At 51.9% G+C, this 21,298-nt stretch overlaps 1 protein-coding gene across 4 annotated transcripts in view; it reads right to left on the minus strand.

Moving 5' to 3' along the window:
* Positions 1–21,298, minus strand: part of ITGA9 (integrin subunit alpha 9) — a 357,217-nt gene that overhangs the window by 29,200 nt on the left and 306,719 nt on the right. For all 4 annotated transcript variants that reach the window (XM_053903994.1, XM_053903996.1, XM_053903995.1 and 1 more), the window contains 2 exons: positions 19,670–19,771; positions 4,651–4,770 (listed from right to left, as the gene is read on the minus strand). In XM_053903994.1, the coding sequence (XP_053759969.1) occupies positions 4,651–4,770; positions 19,670–19,771 (222 nt within the window). The remainder of the gene's footprint in view (positions 1–4,650; positions 4,771–19,669; positions 19,772–21,298) is intronic.

A 21,298-nucleotide genomic window follows, 5' to 3' on the forward strand; every position in this document is an offset into this window, starting at 1 on the left:
CACCTCAGGAAACCATGAAACCCTAAAGGGGTGAATGCCTGTCTAACTTCCTTCTTTTATGAGAGTCACCCCAACCCCCACCCCGCCTCCCAAAGTGCCATCTTGAATCTTCCTCCTTCCCGAGTCTTAGCTGTTGGGATCAGTAGGGCACATGGGACCCAAGCTGAGCCAAGTTCTCTCCCTGCCAGCTCCCTGCCTCCAGCCACAGCGGTGGACATTCTCTCCCCTGGACTTGCAGAGCTGGGCGTCAGAGGTGGCCGATCAGTCTGTGTCTGGGGCTAGAAGTCACGGAGACGTACCCCTCAGGAGCAGCGGGGGGCACCTGTTTTTTCCCGTGTGCAGAGAAGCGTGGGGAGGCAGGTCAGCTCGGGGAGAACGGGATGCAGGAGTGTAGAGGGGCAGGGGTGAGGGGCTGCGGGGGACAAAGGGAGGGAGAGAGGGGGTTATCTGGCTTGGCTTCTGGACACTTTCTGGGTCTGGATGCACACATCTCCTTTGGGGCCTGTGTGTACTCTTGCACCCTTACAATTCTTGCTGAAGTGGCTGTGAATGGATTTCTGGGCTTTTTTTTTTTTTTTTTTTTTTGGCAACTGACAAGAAGGGCCTTGGTGATGCCTGAGGTAGGAAACGGAAGGGAAAGCGGGCCGGGCCGGTGAGGTGACAGGAATGTCCTTCCGTAGACCTTCCGCCTGCTGGGTGAGGGGGCCTGGGAGTGATTCACGCCCAGTCTAGTCTCCTGTAGGCCCCGCACACTCAGAATGCCTCACCTCAAGCTGCCTCTCTTCCGGAATGAATTCAAATCGCACCTTCCTTACTCTCATCAAGGGAAACCGTCCACTGTCTAGTGAAAACAGTGAGGGACCGTCTTCCTTCCTGACCTCCCCCGTCCAACCGGCCACCAAATCCCGCTCCAATTGGCTCTCCTCTCCTCCATCCGTGGCCACTGCCCTAGCCCCCGTACTGTCCCCAGATCTCTCTCCCGAGACAGCTCTGGCCATGCCACTGCTCTGTCCACAGACCCACCCCTCCCCCCTTTCCCCTTTCCCCTGGGTGGTGGGCGCTTTCAGAGAGTCGGGGTCGACCATCTTACCGCGGGCCACTGCTTGCCCGTGACATGCCTCCTACGCGGCTCCCATTCTCACCTCCTCTTCCTTCTTAGGGAACATCCACCCGCCCTTCCCTGCCTGGAGAACTCAAACCACATCCAAGGCCAGGCTTGGATGACACCTCCTTTGCGAAATGTCCTCTGACTTCTCTCGGGTGCTTCCGTGTGTTCAGCTCGGGGCTAAGCATTTTGCCTGCATCCTCCCTATACCTCAAGTTAGAGGTTGCCGTCTCCGTTTTACTGAGGGAACGGAGGGTCGCAGAGGGTGACCGTCCCCAGCCACACAGCTGGCAAACGTGAGAGCCAGGTTTCAACGGTACCTTCGTCTCAGTTTCCAGAGAAGTTTGCACACGCTTATCACCCCCTAGTCCATTTATAGGTCTGTGTGCTAGATGGCGAAGCATTCAGGGGCAGGGAGGAGTCACAATTATCGTCGTATCCAGGTGCCTACCCAGCGTTTGGTTCAAAGCAAACGTTCAATAAATTGAGCTGAAATGAAATATTGCTCTTGGAGGATGAGCAAAGTGGCTTTCCACTTTGGAGTCATTTAACTGCTTCCTTAAAGGTGTTGCCAGACCCTGCGCTTCCCCCCCTCGTTAGTGATGCCAAGACCTCGTCTGGGGTAATGCCACCACTTGACTGCCACCACTCTGCCCCCTCGCCCAGTCCGTGGTAGAGGGTGGGGTCCGCCTCCTCGGGTCCTGGCACTTCGGATCACACAGCAGCTGGGTGACATCAGGGTCCTGACTACCCACGGCAGCTATCTCCCGCAACCTCATTCTTTAAACAAACACAGCAGAAGCAAAGCTAGGCAGATGGCAGGCGGAAGAAGGCACGAGTGTGGACACAGAGTTGGGACACAGACCTGAATGGCAGGGCCAAGGCGGGTGGCCAGAAGGAGGGCATTCCCTCACGAGCAGGGCATGGCCACCACACTCCCCACTCTCTGTCCCTGTCTGGTCTCACGTACCCAGCCTTGGAGGACTTCCTGTCATCTGAGGAGCCCAAAGGCAGAAGGAAGGAGTAGACGTGCACGCGCGCGCACACACACACACACACACACACCCCAACCAAAGCTCTTACTGTCTTTTCAGATCAAACACCGAGCTGGCTTTGTTCTCTGCCTGCAGACCTGAGCCCGTCCCGGCCGGAAGGGGTCGGAGGACACAAGGGGGAGTTGAGAACCTATCTGGCCACGCAGATTAAACAAACGACAAACTGGCACATTATTTTTTGTTTCTTTTTGAACAGGTAATAGCCACTCCTGGCAAATACATAGGGAAATGGACACTTTTGATATGGCGCTTGTGGGAGGGGGAATGGGTATAACCTTTCTAGAGGCGATTTGCAGGATGTAATAAAAGGCTTAAAGCATGCATTTCCTCTGACTCAGTAATTCCATTTCCAGGGTTTCATCTTAAGTACATAATGAAGGATTTGTGCAAATATTTGGCTCTAAGGATATTCACTGTGGCCCCGTTTAAAGGGGGTGTGAATCCAGGACCACCTGGCTCCCAGCGTCGGGGGACAGGATGGGTGCGTGCAGACACTGGGGCCGCCTGGAGGTGGGTTTTTAACAACATGGAAAGATGTTTGCAGTATTGTGTCCGGGGTGGGGCGGGGGAGGCTGAAAAGAGCACACGGAATGTCTGAGAAGCACGGGAACGTAAGAGAAACTTCTCTTCAAGGAATGTGTTCCATGTAGTTTTCTTTAAACCTCCAGAACTTTTTCAGGTGACGTAGGCCTCCACTTACAGCAATCAGCCCAATTGTCAGTCTGAAGAATGTGTAGTGAAAACACGGTGTTTCCTGTGTCTCGACTTCTTGGATACAAGTGTGTGTATTATGCTTTTATTTCAGATGAATAATTGGACCCACTGTTTTAACGTTAGAGGTATCGTCCCTCTAAACATGTCGTGTGTATTACTGGGAAGTTCAACATCCTTCTCAAAAATAAATAGGTGCTATGAGAATGCTTGGTCTACATCTCTACAGAGAAGAAGGTCAAGAAGGGACAATACTGTTCATCGTGGTTATTCTGAGATGCGGACTCCTGAGTGTTTTTGTACTTTTTTTCTTTTAGAGACTTAAAAATTTTTTAAGTCTTTATTTATTTATTTGTTTATCTATTTAGAGAGACAGAGACAGAGACAGAGCAAGCAGAGGAGGGGCAAAGAGAGAGGCAGAGAGAGAGAATCCCAAGCAGGCTCCACGCTGCCAGCATGGAACCTGATGTGGGGCTCGAACCCACGAACCGTGAGATCACGGCCTGAGCTGAAATCAGGAGTCGGACACTTAACCGATGGAGCCACCCAGACGCCCCTATACCTTTTTTTTTTAATGTTTATTTATTCCTGCGAGAGAGAGAGAGACAGAGCACGAGTGGGGGAGGAGCAGAGAGAGAGGGAGACAGAATCCAAAGCAGGGTCCAGGCTCTAAGCTGCCAGCACAGAGCCAGACGCGGGGCTCGAACCCACAAGCCGGGAGATCAAGACCTGAGCCAAAGTCAGACGCTCAACCGACTGAGCCACCCAGGCGCCCCATATACCTTTTTTTTCTTATTGACAGGTTACAACGTCTGATCGATGAATACAAATTATTTTGTGACCCCCAAGAAAGTGATGATTTGAATTTAAAGCATCCGTCCATAATGATATAAGAGGCTGCTTCTCACCTGCATCTGAAACCCGGAACACTAGCAAAGCAGGGCTTTGGTGGCAACAAGTCCCAGCTCTGCCCCCTGGTGCTATTCTAGGACCTGGAGACGTAAGGACCAACCGGGGACCCACTTACCTGGGACATGAGCGCTCAGAAGGAGGGGAACACCTTCGCTAGATAATGACTCTGAGGTTGTTACTGACGAGCACAGAGGCTCTGAAGGGAAGGGACTCCAGACCTCTGAGAGTGTGAGGCAAAGAAGCCAGCTGACACTTGGGGTGTGGACACCCCTCTCCCCTTGAGAAAGTGACAAGAGGCGAGAAGGAGGGGCCGGTGTTCCCCGGTGAAGGAAGCAGGGCAAGCGTATCCCCGGGCTCACCTACAAGTGAACCACCCGGGGTTGGGAGAACGGACCACGCAGCTCCCCAGGCGGAACTCTGGACTATATCTCATCTTAGTTGCCCGAATCCTCGGGGCAAAAGTCCTTTTCCTGTTCCACATGGGAAGAAAACCAAGAGTCGCTTGGCTTTTGCTTTGCTGGTGTTTTCTCCGAGCAAACGGTGAACCACCCCAGGCCCTGCCGTTCCTCCCAGGCTTCTGTCGTGGAGTCGGGCTCCCACCTTTCTGTTGGGACCAGTGAGAAGGTAAGAACAGGGCGGGGCTGAGACGTCTGCTCTCGCTCTAAAGGTCCAGGCCTCGGCTGTAATGGCCTCAAGTGGAGCCAAGAGTCCGTTCGAACCTGAGGGGGACGCTGACCTTGCTTCACTGCACCTGCACCGTGAAGGAAGTTCTAAAAGGAAGCTCCTTTCAAGAGGATCCTCGTGAGGCAGGAGGGCTGGGCATCCGTGGCTGGGGGCTCCACAGGGCCCTGCAATCACCAGACTCACCTTCCAGAGCAGAACAGCCAGCAGCAGGAAGATGAGTATTCCCACCAGCAGACTTATGGCAATGATCCAGCCCACGACGTAGCCACGGGGCTCCAGATTGTGCAAGGCTTCGAAGACCACCTAGGAGGCAAAGCAGAAGGGGGAATGATTTTCAGATGGGAGTGCCCATAGCGTGACGGAGCCCGGCCCGGGCTTGACGTTCGGAGCGAACTACAGAGGAGTCCAGACTGTTGTTACCGAAGACCGGACTCTGTGCAGTTCTCTCCTGGTCGTAGACCGATGGATTTTTCACCATCAGGGGGTGAAAAAGCCACTTGAAATCCAAGCCCCAGGTCTTGAGAGGGTTGTAACAACAACAAGCCTGACTTCAATATCACGAAGTGAACCTAAGTGTGGCGAAAGTCTCAGAAGACGCAGTCTTCTGCATTCGGGCAACAACGGCTTCCCGTGCATTACGGTTTTGCAATGGAGGACGTGGCCGTGCCGGCTTCTTTCCAAGTGTTCAGCTCAACGTGTCGCTCAGCGCAAGCATCTGACGGATGCCACTTTCCTGCCAGACTGTCACTCCCCAAGGGCCGGGACGCCATCCGTCTCCGGTCTCATGGCAATGCCTAGCACACTGGAGACCCTCACTCCTGAAGCGCCGGGCTCTGGTTTTCGGTGGGAACCATGCGCAATCCCAGCCCGTGCCTCCGTGAGGCAAGTTTCCCCAAGTTTTATGGGAAGTCAGTGGTGTGCTGGAACTGGCCATCGGCTGGCAAGGGCCAGCCGTGTGCTCCTCTTCCTGGCCGCATCGACGTGGGGGCATTTACACTCCAGAAATTGGGAGACAAGTCAGGGCCCCCCACCCGCCTGCCGGAGAACGGATTGCTTAACATGTATGGGCTCGACACTAATTGGACCCTTTGGCTCTGCTCCAGCCCCACTGGGCACGGTGGGGTTTGGTTTTGTAGAATTCCAAGCATCCATTGTGTCCTTGCCGCATAGTAACCTTGCCCTAACGATCACTGCCCACTCAAGCTCGCTGCAAAAGAGACAAAAGTCCCAGCTCTGGGCAGTCATTGTTTCCCTTGGCTGCCCAGCTGGCCCATCCCCGGGTCTTTGTCCACGCTGGGCCATCCCCTCCTTGGGGAGAGCCTGTCTGAACCTAGCTAGATGCTGGAGGCCGGCTGTGGCTTCCACCTTGCCTGGAAGCTTCACTAATCATGGGAGCCCAGGGATTCCCCACTCAAGCTTCATGGGGTGATTGGGCACAGTACCTTACAGTGACCAGCACTGCTTATGGCCCCTTTTAGGGCCTGGCTCCCAGCTAACTCTTCCCAAATGCTCCTCTGTGTCTTGTAATCTCCTATCCACGTTATACAACTACCCGATGAGGGATTCAACGCCCATTTTACAGAGGGGGACCATGGAGGCCCAGAGAGGACAAGACTTTTTCTCTGGGCCAAGTAGCTGAAGTACACAGTCAGGATTTGAACTCAGGTCCAGCCAACCCCAACCCCCCAAATCTGAGCTTGTCAACACTGCACCACTGAGTGCCTAGATGACGATGGCTCTTCTTAAAGACTACCTGTTGGTTAAATAGGTCATTTGTTGACGGCGCCCTGGTGATAAGAAAAGCAAAGGTGTGCATCTCGATCTCATTGCATCCATTCCCACAGCCCGAGTCGGAGGGGAGGGGTGTGTGCTGGGGGGAGGGGCCGGATGGCCAGTCATGAGGCAGACAAGCTGCCACAGTTGCACCCATAGACGCTGAATCCAGAACCTCATCTCAAAGAAAATCAGGCAGAGCAGAGACCATCCCTTCCTACACGGGGGCAAATGAAAGAAAACTGCCTACACACATGGTCATTCTGGGAACGGAAAGGAGGCCTCTTTGCTGTATTGTGCTCACTGGCTATGTGACCTTGGGCAAGGTACTTAACCTCTCTGAGCCCCCTTTCTCTCATCTGCAACATAGGGGGAAAACAGCAGCTCTGCAGAGAATTCAAGGGGCTAAGACACACAGAGCCCCAAGCTTGGCACCGGGCAGAACCCAGCTCTGACAAACAGAAGGTGATTTCTCCATCACTGCCGGCAGGGAGGTATTTTTGAGGTTGGGCATAGTTGGCTACTTTTCCATTTTTAAAAACTATTTACTGATGTCTAATATACACAGAGAAAAGTAAACACAACCCAAGTGCACAGCTCACTGAATTCTTATCCCACGCATGCTAAATGCACAGGTGCAACCAGTACCCAGAATAAGAAACAGAATGGGACCAGAACCCCCGGAAGTCCCCTTTGCACGCCTTTCCGGCTAACCACCTCCCCATCACGGGTAACCGTGACTCTGACTTCTAAGGGCCTGGATTAGCTGCACCTGCTTTTGTCCTCAGTACACCTGGAATGGCACAGCGTCAACTGTGAAGTCTGCCATCACGCGCCCATCTGTTCAGACTAGAGATTCAGGTCTTTAAAGAAAGATTCACGCCCTTGGGTTCTTGCCCCTGAAAGGCTGTGGATTGGGTCACCCCCCACAATCAGAATCTCTCATGGCGTCTTGTACAGATGAGCCTTGAGGCACTATGGCCAACAGGTACGGTCTTAGACAGCCAAGATACCGCCCTCCGTTTCCTCCTCTGTGAAACGGGGGTCTGAGGGGGAAAATCAGATAGCGTTGTGAAAATTCCCACCGCAGGGTCACGTAACATAAGTCTGCCGAACCTTCTCATCGACAGAGAGTTGCTGAGACAGGCTGTGAGCTCATTGTGGGTCAGCTGTGGTGGAGCCCCTTGGATCACCCCGATGGCTTCTCAGGGACGCTGCCTGCCCTCCGCATCAGAAATCTGCGTCCTGGCAAAGCCATGCTGGAGATCTGGTTTTGTGGATACAGGCACAGCTAACAGTATCCACAGCAGTTTAGTCTAGCAAATTCCACAAGAATGCCCTGTCACTTCGCCAGAATGCGTGTTTAATCCTTTCTTATTTTTAGTGATGCTGTCCGTCTTCTTGGATGCATGTCTCGTGCTTTGGCAGAGCGGGTTCCCGTGCGTCAAGACCCTAATAAGCTCACGTGGGGGAGAAAATCAGAGCGTCCTGCAGCTTTAAGAAGTCACATCTCAGATAAAACCCCAAAGGAAGGCACAGCAGCTGGACTACAGCAGGGAGTCAACAAGCAGTGACCAGGAAGCCTCGACTATACCACTAAAGAGCTGGTGATCCTGGTCACGTCCCTGGACCTCTCTACGTATCTTTTCTCTGTATTCTCTTGTTCCCATCCCCAGTCACTATTCCAGGTCAGGCCTGGTCTGATCTCATAGCACCCTTTCAGGGGCCCCGGAGAGGCCATCAGGGGTTGTCTTTTTTTTTTTTTTCAAATATTTATTTTAGGAGAAAGAGAGAAAGGGAGGGAAGAAGGGAGAGAGGGAGAGGGAGAGAGAATGTGAGCAGGGGAGGGGCAGAGAGAGAGACACACGCACAGAATCTGAAGCAGGCTCCAGGCTCTGAGCTGTCAGCACAGAGCCTGATGCGGGGCTTGAACTCATGAGCTGTGAGATCATGACCTGAGCCAGAGTCAGCCACCCAGGTGCCCCAGGAGTTGTCTTCTTAAAACGCAGGTCTTATGTTGCTTCTCTGCTTACGCTATTGGTGACTTCCCTTTACGCTGAATACATATTCCAGGGTCCCAAGTTCTTTACAGTCTCGTCTCCTTCCTACCTTGCCAGCCCCTTGCCGGGCCATCATTCCCATCCTTGTTGGTTTGCATCATCTCGCCAGCCAGAACTGTGCTCTCCGGCCTCTGCAGGCTGCTTTGGCCGCCTGCAATGCCTTTCTGTTCTTGTCCATTTGACAAAATCCAATATTGCTCATCTTAAAAGTATTCAGGGGCGCCTGGGTGGCTCACTTGGTTAAGCTTCTGACTTTGGCTCAGGTCATGATCCCACGGTTCATGGCTCGGAGCCCCACTTCGGGCTCCGTGTTGACAGGGTAGCGCCTGCTTGGGATTCTCTCTCTCTCTCCGTCTCTCTCTGCCCCTCCCCTGCTCATGTGCATATGTGCTCTCTCGCTCTGGTGCATATGTGACGCCAATGCCATTGGTCCATACTTGGAGCAGAAAGGGGCCAGGGAACGTTCCAGTCTACCATCGGAAGGACATGCGATCATCTTTTCGCCTGATTTCCAAGTTTTAAATACTTTTGAAAATAGGATAATATCACGGGGAAATGACAAATGTTACAACATTAAGTGCAAAAAAAAAATCAAGATAGCAATTTAATATCTAGAAGACGTCAGCTTTGCAGAAACATGTAAAAGTACACAGGTGCTTTTTTGAGATTATGGGGCTTTTTTTCCTTTTTTTCTGTTTTTCGCTCTTAAAACTTCTTTTTAACTCAGTGTTTTAAAGCCAAGTTGAAAAAAAAAAATGGAAAAAGAGAGACTCTGCTCCTACATCTGCTGTTCCAAGAAACCTGACTTTTTGGCAGAATTAGTCATTCTTTGAGCTTTTGGAAACGTTGCCATTTTCAGCCTCTGTTAGCAGAGAAGCCCTATTGTGGCATCTCAATGTACAAAACGGAAGAAAACGGAGGTTCTCTGGTTGTAGAGAAGGTAGGCAGCCCGAGCCCAGCCCGCTCAGCACCCCCTTCCTACGCCGTCCCTCCCTACCCCAGCCGCAGCAGGCCCTGAACCGGATCAAGGGACCCCCATGGCTCCACAGGACTTAGTTTTAAAACCTTAGCCGAGCAGTGCTGTCTCTTAGTCCTTATCACTCTGTAAGGTAATGATGCATCTTCCTGTTGACGGGCTCCAGCACCCTGTGAATTCCTACAGAACAAGGCTTCAAATGCACGTTCTCCAGTCACCTAAACCAGGATTGTGATTCATGGTGTGGTTCATGAATGCAACGTCCTCTCGGCTCTAACATCAGGTGGAGCATGGATATAATTCAGTCTGCAACAGAAGATGCTGGGGTTTGAAGCCGGAGTCTCTGAGTGTTCTCTTCTCTACCTCAAAAATATATTTGCAAATGTTATTTCTCGGCGGGGAGTTCTGGCCATCCGTGCATCCATCTGCCCACCTACCCACACGACCATCTGTCCATCCATTCATCTGTCTGTCCACCCCATCCATCCATCCGTTTGTCTATGTAGCAGCCGCTACGTGCCGGGCGCTTGTAGGGGGTCCTTGATGAATCAAGCAGATAGTGTTGTCCTCACGAAGCTTCTGGCTTTTAGAGAATACTGATCAATTAGACACATCGATGTGAAATTATAATTTTGGCCAGTGCCCCAAGGCAGAGGTTCATGGTTATAAAAGACTCTGAGATAGGCGTGGCAGTCAGAAGGAGTTCCTGGAGGAGCTGCTGGAGCTGAGAGCGACGAGTCAAAGAGAGGGGAGGGAACAGCATTCCAAAGAGAAGGAACAGCATATGCAAAACCCCTGTGGCCGCAGTAAGCTCGGCAGGGGTGAGACAGGGCCAGCAGACAGCGGGGCCGGAGCAGGCAGAATGAACAAGGTGCCAAAGGAAGACGTTCAAGGTGAAGCTGGAGAGACAGGAAGGGCTGGAGGCTGGGTTAAGAGTCATACGTTTCATCTTAAGAGAAACGGGAATCCGACGCAGGGTTTGGACCCGGGGAGGGATATGGTTCACAGTTTGCCGGGAGCACTTAGCTGAAAAACGACGGTAGATGAGAAGGGAGAACTTCGCACGGGGGGGGGGAGGGGGGGGGTTCAAGGAACAAACAGCCCTGGTAGCAGGGTTGTAGGGGAAGTGGTGCAGGGGAGATGTCGTGCTTCCAGCACGAAAGGAGGTGAGGAAAAAGGGGAAAAGATCTGCGGACGGTGGGGGGTCTGGTGGTGGAGGCCGGGAGACCCGAGGTGGCAGTTCTGCCCGGCGAGGGGGTGGCTGATGGCACGGCCGTGGATGAAAGCCGGGAGGCTCGTGTGCCGGACGCGAACTAATAACGCGTAAGAGAAGGAGGGGCTTGAGGATTTGTCTCCACAGAGGCTTTGAGGAGGACGGACGTCGGGCCGGGGCAAGAGCGGGCCCACATCCTGGGCGTCCCGCCGGCTGCTGGGGAGTTTCACGCACCTGAGGTTGGCGAGCCGGTGTCTGGGAACCTCCGGAAGCCAACTTCCGGTCTGAGGCAGCTGGCAAACCCCAATCACAGTGCTGGACTCGTTTCTGTGTTTCTGGAAACTTCCAAATTCCCACCACCGCAAGTCGGCCTCGTGTCACAGCTGGCAACGCTCAGGTCTCTGTGAGGCCTGAGGACGTGACCACAACGGGGTGCGCCTGGCCCAGGCCCCTGCGGGACAAGGGTTTCCGGTGCTGAGGGGACGGTGCAGTCGGCACCACCCAAAGGGAGGTTCAGCCTCAGACCCGGGTCGGCTGAAGGTCAATTACGACGGCAAGACGCTCTCTGCAGTCGACCTCACACACACCTCACAGAGCAGGAATTCGAGTAAGAGAAAAAGTGGAGGGGACGGAACATCTGGGACGATGAAATGACATTTCCACCTGCTTCTGATTACATCTAACAGCCAGCGAGGGGGGAGGCGAGGGGGGAGGCAGTGTTCTCAGCAGAACCACGTCTTAAACTGCTCTCAGAACACAGCCCTCGGAAAGCACACCCGCTCAGGGCAGCAGGGACACTTCTGGAGACCACATCAATGAACAGAAAATAAACTGCGCGTTTGGCGAGATCAGCATCGTACGTCTGTGCCGTGACAAACAGAGACGTCACCCGTGCCCGTGGCTGCCAGGTGGCGGGTGTCGGAGATGGCCTGCTCTGTTAGAATTTGCAGAGGCGAGAGCTGGGCTGGTGCCATAATCCCTTTGTGGTTAATCACGGGCCGCGTCTGTTGGGAACGGGCTGAGTTCTCGACGCCGCCTTGAGAGGTTTTATAGCCACCACTGCTGATAATCCTCACGGCTGCTCTTTAGAGGACAGCTCATCCACCTCAGGCTATCCGGACGAGGAGCTATGCATCTGGTGAGGCACCAGGCCTCACCAGGAAGAGCGCCAGAATCAACAGACCCCGGGGTCGGCACGTGATGCGCTGCTCAGGCCACCAGAGCCGAGGGTCGCTCCTGAAACAAAGGGCCAGCTGCTTACCACCCAGGACTGTGATCCCTACCACCTGCTCAGAATGGCCTTCCCACTGTGCGTGTGGGCGCGGGGCAACGGGCCAGCACAGGGCAGAGGAGCACAGGGGTAAGGAAGGCTCGGGGCCTGCAAACAGCCAGCCCCAGCAGCCCGTCCTGGCTCTTCAACCGACAAGCCGTGGCACCTCAGGGTGGAAGGTCTTTTCACTTCCTGGAGCCTCAGTTTCCCTTCCTGGGCTCACAGGGAGCACTTCCTTAATAAACCGGTTGCACGCACACGCTCATCTCACGTCTGCTCCTTGAGACTCTAGCTTAGGACACCACACGACTTCCTGTGGAATGCCTGTCCTTCGCCCGTCCCTTAGAAGACTCCTTCGGCGCCTGCTCAGGGGTCGCTGTTTCTTCCCACGCAGCCCGCCCTAACCTCTTCAGCCGGGCATTCGTAGTACATAACCACACCGGGCTGTGAGCATGTCTGCGTGCACACTTGTGTGTGCTGTGAACGTCTTGAGGGTATAGAGTGATGCTGGTTCATACTCGGGGTTCAACTCGTGTCTAGTGAGAGAAGTTGATGGACCGGACGGCAGTCTTGTCCTAAAATACCACCTTTCGTAGCAGAACTCTCTAGAGTCCAGGGGTTCGGCGTGGGGTACAGCGTCCACCAAGGGAAACGGAGAAGGGGGAAATGCCAGGCTCCCCACCCCTGAGACAACTGAAGCGTATTTCAACCTAGGAGTGGGTTCTGTTGTTTACAAAAATAACAACGATGATAGCGATCGCGATGATAACCAGAAATCATTGGTTTAGGATAAACTGACCAAGACTCTTGAGGATTTGGGGGAGGAAGAGGCTTATTCTTCATGTGGTTCAGCCTGTCCTTGGCCATGCAGTGAGAGCCACTATTTTTTTTTTTTATTAAAGAGCAAAAAAAAATTTTTTTTAAATGTTTATTCATTTTTGAGAGACAGAGAGAGACAGAGCACAAGCAGGGATGGGGCAGAGAGAGAGGGAGACACAGAATCCGAAGCAGGCTCCGGGCTCTGAGAGGTCAGCACAGAGCTTGACGTGGGGCTCGAACTCAAGAGCTGTGAGATCACGACCTGAGCCGAAGTTGGACGCTCAACCGACTGAGCCACCCAGACGCCCCGGAGCCTGTGGTTTTTAAAGAATACACAGCTGACCCTTGAACGACACAGGTTGAACTGCAGAGGTCCACTTACATGTGGATTTTTTATTTTATTTTTTTTTAACGTTTATTTATTTTTGAGACAGAGAGAGACAGAGCATGAATGGGGGAGGGTCAGAGAGAAGGAGACACAGAATCCGAAACAGGCTCCAGGCTCCGAGCTGTCAGCACAGAGCCCGACGCGGGGCTTGAACTCACAAACCATGAGATCATGACCTGAGCCGAAGTCGGCCGCTTAACTGACTGAGCCACCCAGGCGCCCCGACGTGTGGATTTTTAAAAATAAATACAGTGCAGTGCTATGAATGTATTTTCTTTTCCTTATGATTTTCTTAATAACATTTTCTTTTCTCTAGCTTACTTTATACATAGTAAGGACACAGATATATAATACAGATTATTACATATCCGTATATAGGTATATAATACAGAGGACATAGTATATAATACGGATAACATACAAGTTACATGTTAATTGACTGCTTACGTTATCAGTAAGGTTTCTGGTCAATAGCAGGCTGTTAATAGTTAAGTTTTGGGAGAGTCCAAAGTTCTACGTGGATTTGTGACAGCAACAGGGGTTGGTGCCCCTAACCCCTGTGTTGTTCAAAGGTCGACTGTGTATTAGATCATGCCATTGCCCTCTTCAAACAGAAGCTTTCATTGGCCTCCCTTCGCCACTGCCCCCTCTGGTGTTTCACGGTGCAGACCTGCCCGTGTGTTTCCCCACAGATGCGTTCACCCTTCCGCGGGCTCTTGCCACACTGGTCTTCGAGTTTTGAGCACAGCGGGCCGCTGGGGTGTTAAGGAGCTCTCCCCCTGAGCTGGGGCGCTTCTCCCCATCCTTGGCAAGCCAATTCCTTCTCATTTTCTAGGTCTCACCTTCCTTGGAGAAAGACTCCCTGACTCCTTTAAGAGAAAGCATGTTGCTCCCAGGGGGCCCCTGGGAGGCTCGGTCAGTTCAGCGTCTGACTCTTGATTTTGCTCAGGTCATCATCTTGCAGTTCGTGAGATCAAGCCCCACACTGGGCTCTGCTGACAGCACTGAGCCTGCTTGGGATTCTCTCTCGCCCTCTCTCTCTGCCCCTCCCCACTCATTCTCTCTCTCTCTCAAAATAAATAAATAAATAAACATTAAAAAAAAAGAAAAGAAAAGAAAGCAGGTTGCTCCCATAGAACTAACCTCAATTTGTTGTTGTTTTTTTAAAAAATGTTTTTAGGCTTATTTATTTATTTATTTATTTATTTATTTATTTATTTTTAATTTTTTTTTTCAACGTTTTTTATTTATTTTTGGGACAGAGAGAGACAGAGCATGAACGGGGGAGGGGCAGAGAGAGAGGGAGACACAGAATCGGAAACAGGCTCCAGGCTCCGGGCCATCAGCCCAGAGCCTGACGCGGGACTCGAACTCACAGACCGTGAGATCGTGACCTGGCTGAAGTCGGACACTTAACCGACTGCGCCACCCAGGCGCCCCTAGGTTTATTTATTTTGAGAGAGAGAGAGCATGTGTGCACAAGCAGGGGAGGGGCAGAGAGAAAGGGAGAGAGAGAATCCCAAGCGGGCTCCACACTGTCAACACAGAGCCCGACTCAGAGCGGCCTCAGTCTCACGAACAGTGAGATCATGACCTGAGCCGAAATCAAGAGTCGGAAGCTTAACCGACTGAGCTACCCAGGCGCCCCAGAACTAACCTTAATTTGCAATGAAATCCTTCTTTGCTTCCCTGTTTCCCATCCTCTGTCCCCTCAATCAGCCCTGGGAGGGCCGGGGCCACGTTTATTTTGTTCCCCATCTCATCCCTAGTGCCTGCCTAGTACGGTACCTGGCTCTTAGCAAGGCCCCTGTAAATATTCATCAAACAAATAAGCAAATGTGACTATTAGGAAGTAGGACTCATATTTTGGCAAACTTTGCTGGAATACTTCTCAATTTCTTATGGTTATAACTTAATTCTCACTTGTGGGGCTGGTGGGTGCAGAGTAGGACCGGTGGTGACCTTCCAATGACCCTCTTCTGCAACCTACGTCTCAATGTAACTTGAGGTTCGAGGGGGAAAAACTCTTGCCTCGTGGAACCTAATTTTAAGTGTAACTGGCCACGTAAACGGTAAAGTACAGGTCACAATCTACTCGGTGACTGTAAAAATTGTAAAGCTGCCATCAAGAAGCAGCACAACAAAAGGACCACAAGTGGCATCTTTGAGAATAGTCTCTGTTTACCGCGTTAGGTGACGCCCGTCTGGTTGAGATGCCCCGGCTTGTGTCTTTGGTTGGGGGGCAATGGCGGTTTGCAGAACAAGGGAGGAGATCTCTAGGACGGAGAAAGCAGCTTTCCCGTGTTATGGATGAGGAAACTGAGGCTCACACAGCCTACCTGATCCCCAAAGTCACAGGGAGGGAGAAGGGCTGGAACCCGGGCTTTTCTGACTCCCGAGGGGAGATGCAGTCCTCTGCATTCACAGAGGACTGGCTTCTCGAAAGGGCTGAGCTTGGGAGTTGGATGGAAATGGCTTCAGAGAAAATGAACTCTGTACTTGCTGCCCTGCTCGGTTAGTGCTTGGCTGGGCAGGTGACTTTAGAAGCGAAAGTGTGGCTGCAATGCTGAGGCTTCATTCTGGGGTCTGATTAGAAGGAGAAGGGAAGGCCCCCTCTGGGGTGAGGACAGCCAGGTCCAGCCTGAAGGAGCTGGCTGGGCTCCCAGGCCACCTGGGCGGTTTTAACAGAGATACTTTAAAACAAGTCAACGATTTCCTTTCCATGCTGGAGACTTTGCTTTTGTCCAGGCCCTTTCACCCACAAAGGCTCAGTGACTTCCTGGGGGACTGGCTGGCTGAGGCGGGGAGGGGGAAGGAGCCTCAGGCCGGGACTCGGTGTTCTTGCCTCAGTCACTGTGAGATGCCGGGCAAGTCATTTCTTCTTCCCAAGTGTCGGAGGTCCTTCGTTCACTAGAGGCAGAGGCTTAGTGGTTCTAATGGGGGGGGGGGGGCACAAGGAAATCTCCAGGCACTTGTTAAAATTCTGACCCATCTGAAGGGGTGCTGAGGGCAGTGGGCTGCGTGAGGGAGGTGAACGCCCCAGTGTGGACAGATGGTTCCCATGCACCATGGCAGAAGGTGACGGGCCCCAAACGCCTGCCCTGTCAAATACGCAAGGAAGTATCACCCCTTCAAACATACTATTTCTTAAAAAAAGAAAGACAGAAAAAAAGGGAAAAAAAGCCCAAACACTCCTCAACCATCTTTGGACAAAGATTTTCACATTCTCTCACTAAGGCTGCAGATGGCCCAGGAAGTTACTAGCAACAGAGTGGTCTCAATGACTGAACGAAGCGTGGCTCAGATGGGCGCCCCAAGAAGAGCCAGGGGTTAGCTGGCCTGATGCTGATCCTCAGGATAAGAGAGGCCCACGAGAGGGGACAACTGTCACTTCTTGGCAGCCCTGTATTGACCCCCTCCCTCCCTTCCAGTGCTGGGGAATCCTCCTCTGTGTAAGTCTCAGGGCAATGGTGTCACAGAGATGCTAGTCGTCTGCTTTCCCTGGGGTGTGGTCTCCCGGCGACAGGGACCCAACCTCGGCCAGTGAGAGGCTCCCCACTGACTCCAGAGCAAGAGGCTGAGAGAAGCCAGGGACAGCTGTGTCCAAAGCATCACGTGCACTCTTCCCATGGCCTGAGCCCGCGGTCCTGGCCCCTCAGGTCTCTGGACTCCTCTCCTGCCCTCAGCCTGGTTCTCCAGACTTCCTGGCAATGCTGAGAGCTGCCATATATCCTTCGAACCCATTCTGACTCTGCCAAAAAGAGAATCAGTCCTTCCCGCTTGCTCCTAAGGTCTTAGCCCAGTATACACTCCACATGGCAATGACTTCTTCACCTGTGGATTTATGTGTGTATCCTATGTTCTTCAGCTGGAAAATATCAAGAAAATCGGTGTGCTATGTAATTCATACAAGCTTCTCATCCAGCCTGAGAAGGGGGTTGGGGATGGTGGCTTGCAGCAGTAAAGCTGATCTTCCAGATTCTTGGTTTGTCCTGGGGGAGTTTCTAGCCTCAGTTGTTGGCAAATCTCCCTGAAAAGTGAGAAGGGCCAGGTCAGGGCGCCTGGGTGGCTCAGCCGGTTAAGCAGCTGATTTCGGCTCAGGTCATGATCTCGCAGTTTGTGAGTCTGAGCCCGGCATCGGGCTCTGTGCTGAAAGGGTGGAGCCTGCTTGTGATTCCGTCTCCCTCGCTCTGTGCCCCTCCCCCGCTTGCTCTCCCTCTCAAAAATAAATAAAAATAAACTTAAAAAAAAAAAGGGCTGGGTTGAATAGAATAGGAAATTCAGCATACTACTGGCACTTGGCAACCAGTACAGAGTATAACACGACAGATCTCACCTGGAGCTCTCAGGTTTGGATCTGTACAGGTGAGCTTGATGGGGCTGGTCGTAGACATTCCCCCCCCCCCCCCCCGCCCCCGAAAGTACCCTCCAGATCTATTTATTAATAAACATTCAAAAATCGATCACATATTTCTAGTTATTCACTCAAATGCTTTGTAAAGCACTCAGACCATAGCATAAAAAGAAAAGATCCAAAGAGTCCCAGGAAAATCACTTGATTTCCCGATTGGGGAAATTTACCACGGTATACACATTATGTGGTTACAAATCAGATTATTTCCCCTTCTCACCCACACCCTGCTCCTTACCAGCTGAAAGGACACTTCCTGTTCATTCCAAGGCCATCAGAATTTGGTATCTCATCTAAAATCTTGTGAAACTTTGCCCGGTTTAAATTTGGTGGCTATAGCCTCCATGGAAATTTCCCCTCAAATAGATAGCTGACAGAGAGCCAGGCCTTCAGAAGACTCATGCAGGGAAGAACGTGTTTGTTCTAAAAAAGTAAACCTTCCTACTCGGAAAAGACTTTTTTTTTTTTTTCCTGCCAGGAAAGTTGAGAACAGACTGTAGGACTTCATCTAGCTCATGGGTTGAAAGGCAAAGTCCTGGAAAGGAGGGAGAAGGCGACATTGTAGGATTCTGATGGGTCAGTCCTAAAGCAAAATCATTGGAAGTGAGAGCTGCTTTCACAGAGCTCTTGATAATGAAAATATCACCATAGTGCTCAAAATGGAACAGTAGTTAATGGAAGTGGCATTTTCGGGGCATACAGATGACTCAGAAGGCCAACAATGGGATGTTAAGCAACGTCCTCCCGGACCCCACAGCTCAGTGTTCTCACTGAGGGCGATGTGCCCAGTCAATTGGTTTTTACATCTACACAAGGGATTCCACCTGTAGGAAACCTGCTAAATCACATCCCTTAGCTCTCAAGCGGGAACACCGTGGTCTACTCAAACATTCCAAACCTCGCATGTTGGGCTATAAAACTTTTTAACCAGACCTATGACAATGAGCGATGAACCAGTCTCCTTCACTTCTCAGGCGAGGGTCTGAATTAGCAGTGAAATGGCCAAAAGGCGGCGAGGGGAAGGCAAAAGCCAGCTCCGAACACCTGGTCCGCTGGAAAAACTCACCCTAGAGGGTGAGAGACGCCAGTGCCATTCCAAGTCACCCTTTCTGGTTCCTGTTATTAAAATTAGTGCCTGGACAATTTCTCAGAGTGAACAGAGGAGTCCAGCTCTGCACCTGGCCGCCCTTGCCCACACTGAACATGGTATGCCCAAGCCCTGGTGCAGCTCTAATAACCCTCCCCCATTCCCAGATTCACCTTCGTTCCACACTAGCTGGTGCTCTTGGCTCTTGTTCACCACACACAGGAGCAGGACTGAGGTTTCGTTGCAGTCCCCGGAGACTTATTTTTTTTTCAGGGTCTTACACGAATGGGCTTTGGGCTGATTCATATCCTAACACTGAGACACGTGGTGCTCCTATTGTTGTTGCAAAATAAGTTAACAGCCTTTTCTTTGCAGGTACACAACCTCTATGACTTTATCACATTTGTAAATTTGTCACGGCAACACCGACCCCTCCAAGAGTCCCTTGAGAGGAGGTGAGTTCCAGGGAAGTAGATGCAAAGAGGTAGCGTCACTGCCTCGCTCGGTGGCAAAACCCGTTCGCAGGCTGCTGTCTCGACCCTTTCTATCTGCCCAGGATCTGACAGTGAGTGTCAAGAGTGCACCTCCCCTCCCGACCCCTGAAAACCCGTAAAAGGCAGCACAATCCCAAGGCCACACTTCCCCTCCAGCCTCCCCCACACCCCCACATCCACGCCTCCCGCTGCCGCACCCTCCTGTGTCTCTGAAGCTTGCATCCCCCGCACTTTAGGCAGGACAAGGGGGCAGAGAGTAACAGAAGGTTGTAGCACTTAGAAATTTGGATGTGACTTCTTTAAAGTTATTCAAACCACTTGTTTTTAAGACGCCTAGTGTTTATCCATGGAGCAATATGATTGGGGAGGCAGATGAGGTTTCAGGGAAAGGTCTGAGAAAGATAAAAATAGTCTTGGCTTTCAGCGTGGAAATCCAAGCCCTGTCAAGGGTACTTCCAGACTATTTTTCCTTGAGCTGGTCATAGCAGAGAGCCTTCACATAATGATGGCACAGTAAAGAACAATGCTATCACAAGAGCAGGCCGCAGCAGTTCTCCGTGGGGGCCTGGGAGCCAAGGCAGGCATGGTCTTGGGTCTACCGCAAAGCCAACATCTTGGCTCAGAGACTGTCTTTACCCTCAAATTCTAGCACCAAGCCACCCAGATTCCCTCACCCTCCCAAGAGGGCTGCTCTAAGGCTGGCTGACTCACCGTCATCTCTTCTGGGTTCCCATTGGCTATCTCCACCACCCTCAGGGCACCATCCACCTTGACCTTGGCACGGGTCATGAACTGGATGACAGATGAACTGTCCTGTGGAGGAAACAACACAACTCAGTGACACATTTTTCAGTGACAACGGCTGGGCCTCAAAGTAGCAGGAAGAACTGAATTCCAAGATTCCATGTGGGCCAGACGAAAATTTTATCCCTGAACTAGGTACCTCCCCGTTCCAGGCACCCACGTAAACAGAGGTTTCCAGTCTGTCTCTCGAGAATTCTTTCCTGCTATGGCGGATGCTGAAAAGCTGAAGTTTTGCCAGTCATCGATACACGCAAGCTTGTGTGCTATGGTTTCCAAGTGGTAAGAGCCAGATATTTGGATATTGATATTGACATACTCACAAAGAGGAGAAAATAAATAAAACTGCTTAACTGTGTACAACAAATCCAGGCCTGGCATTCCATGGAAGGCATCTGATTTCTATTTCTCAAGCATCTTCCTGCTCTGACCACAACCCTCAAACCCTTCACATGAGTTACTTTTAACTCTTTCTTTACCCTTCAATGAGGCTGTCTGGGGGTCAAAACCATTTAACATGGAGAGAGGAGGCTGGATGGGGTGATGAGAGAGGGACACATCTAGCTTATAAATCAGGCCATGGCTTGAGGAGTAAGGAGACTGGGGTGGGCGTGGGCACATCCAAGACTCAGGAAGAGCCCACCAGCAGTGGCCTTGGTGTGGGCTCAGATCCACAGAATGAGGAAATGGCCACCAGGCAGGGATGGGGTTGGGATCTGGAAAGAGGGCAAAACTGCGGCTCAGGGAAGGGTCAGCGGCTTGAGCCAGTGGTACAGACAGTGCTGCCTTGACTGTGGGTGGAGGACCAGCCTGGCTTCTGGTGAGGAAGCAGGACAGGCGGGCAACTGGAACATTCGGCAGCCCACCTGTGGGGGTGGCTGGGGCTCTGCCAGCGAGGTGACTTGCAGGAGACCCACCCACACTTCCTCAGTCTGCCTGCCACACAAGGAGGTATGTATCAGATGCCAGCTTTGACCCACTTCTGGTAAAACCTACCCCCGCCCCCCCCCGAAAGTGAAAGCAGAGGACCCTCTCAGAGAAAACAGTTCCCTCTGCTCATCTCTGCCAAAGAAACCACAAAGACCCTCCCGGGAGGGCACACGGGGAGGCCACTTTGCCTGCTTCACCTGGGAGGTATGTGCTAATTATTGTCCCTTTTTTTTAAACGGCGGTGAAACCGATTTTCAATGCTTCTGGGAAGCTTGTCACTCAAATGAACCGCTCCCGTCAGCTCTCCTCCAGCAGTAAATAATTCTGTGTGCGAATAATCTTTTACCTATTTAACAGTTTTGCAAATGTGTGGTTTATTCGCAACCTTGACTAATCGTCACCGTGGATCCTCATCATCACAAGGATAGTAACAATGATGGTGGTAATTGTCAGAGTTAAAGGCGGGGCAGATGAACAGCCCGCCCCAGGACAGGCCTCCCTGTGGTTGGAGAAGGGCACTTTCAGAGCAATCTGAATCCTCTGATAATTTAAAAAGTCAGACCCTGCATTTCAAATGAAAACTAGTTAAGATCAAAACAATAAAACCTC

This window comes from Panthera pardus, unplaced genomic scaffold (assembly GCF_024362965.1).
Source record: "Panthera pardus isolate Hobbes unplaced genomic scaffold, ASM2436296v1 HiC_scaffold_16, whole genome shotgun sequence".
NCBI lineage: Eukaryota > Metazoa > Chordata > Mammalia > Carnivora > Felidae > Panthera > Panthera pardus.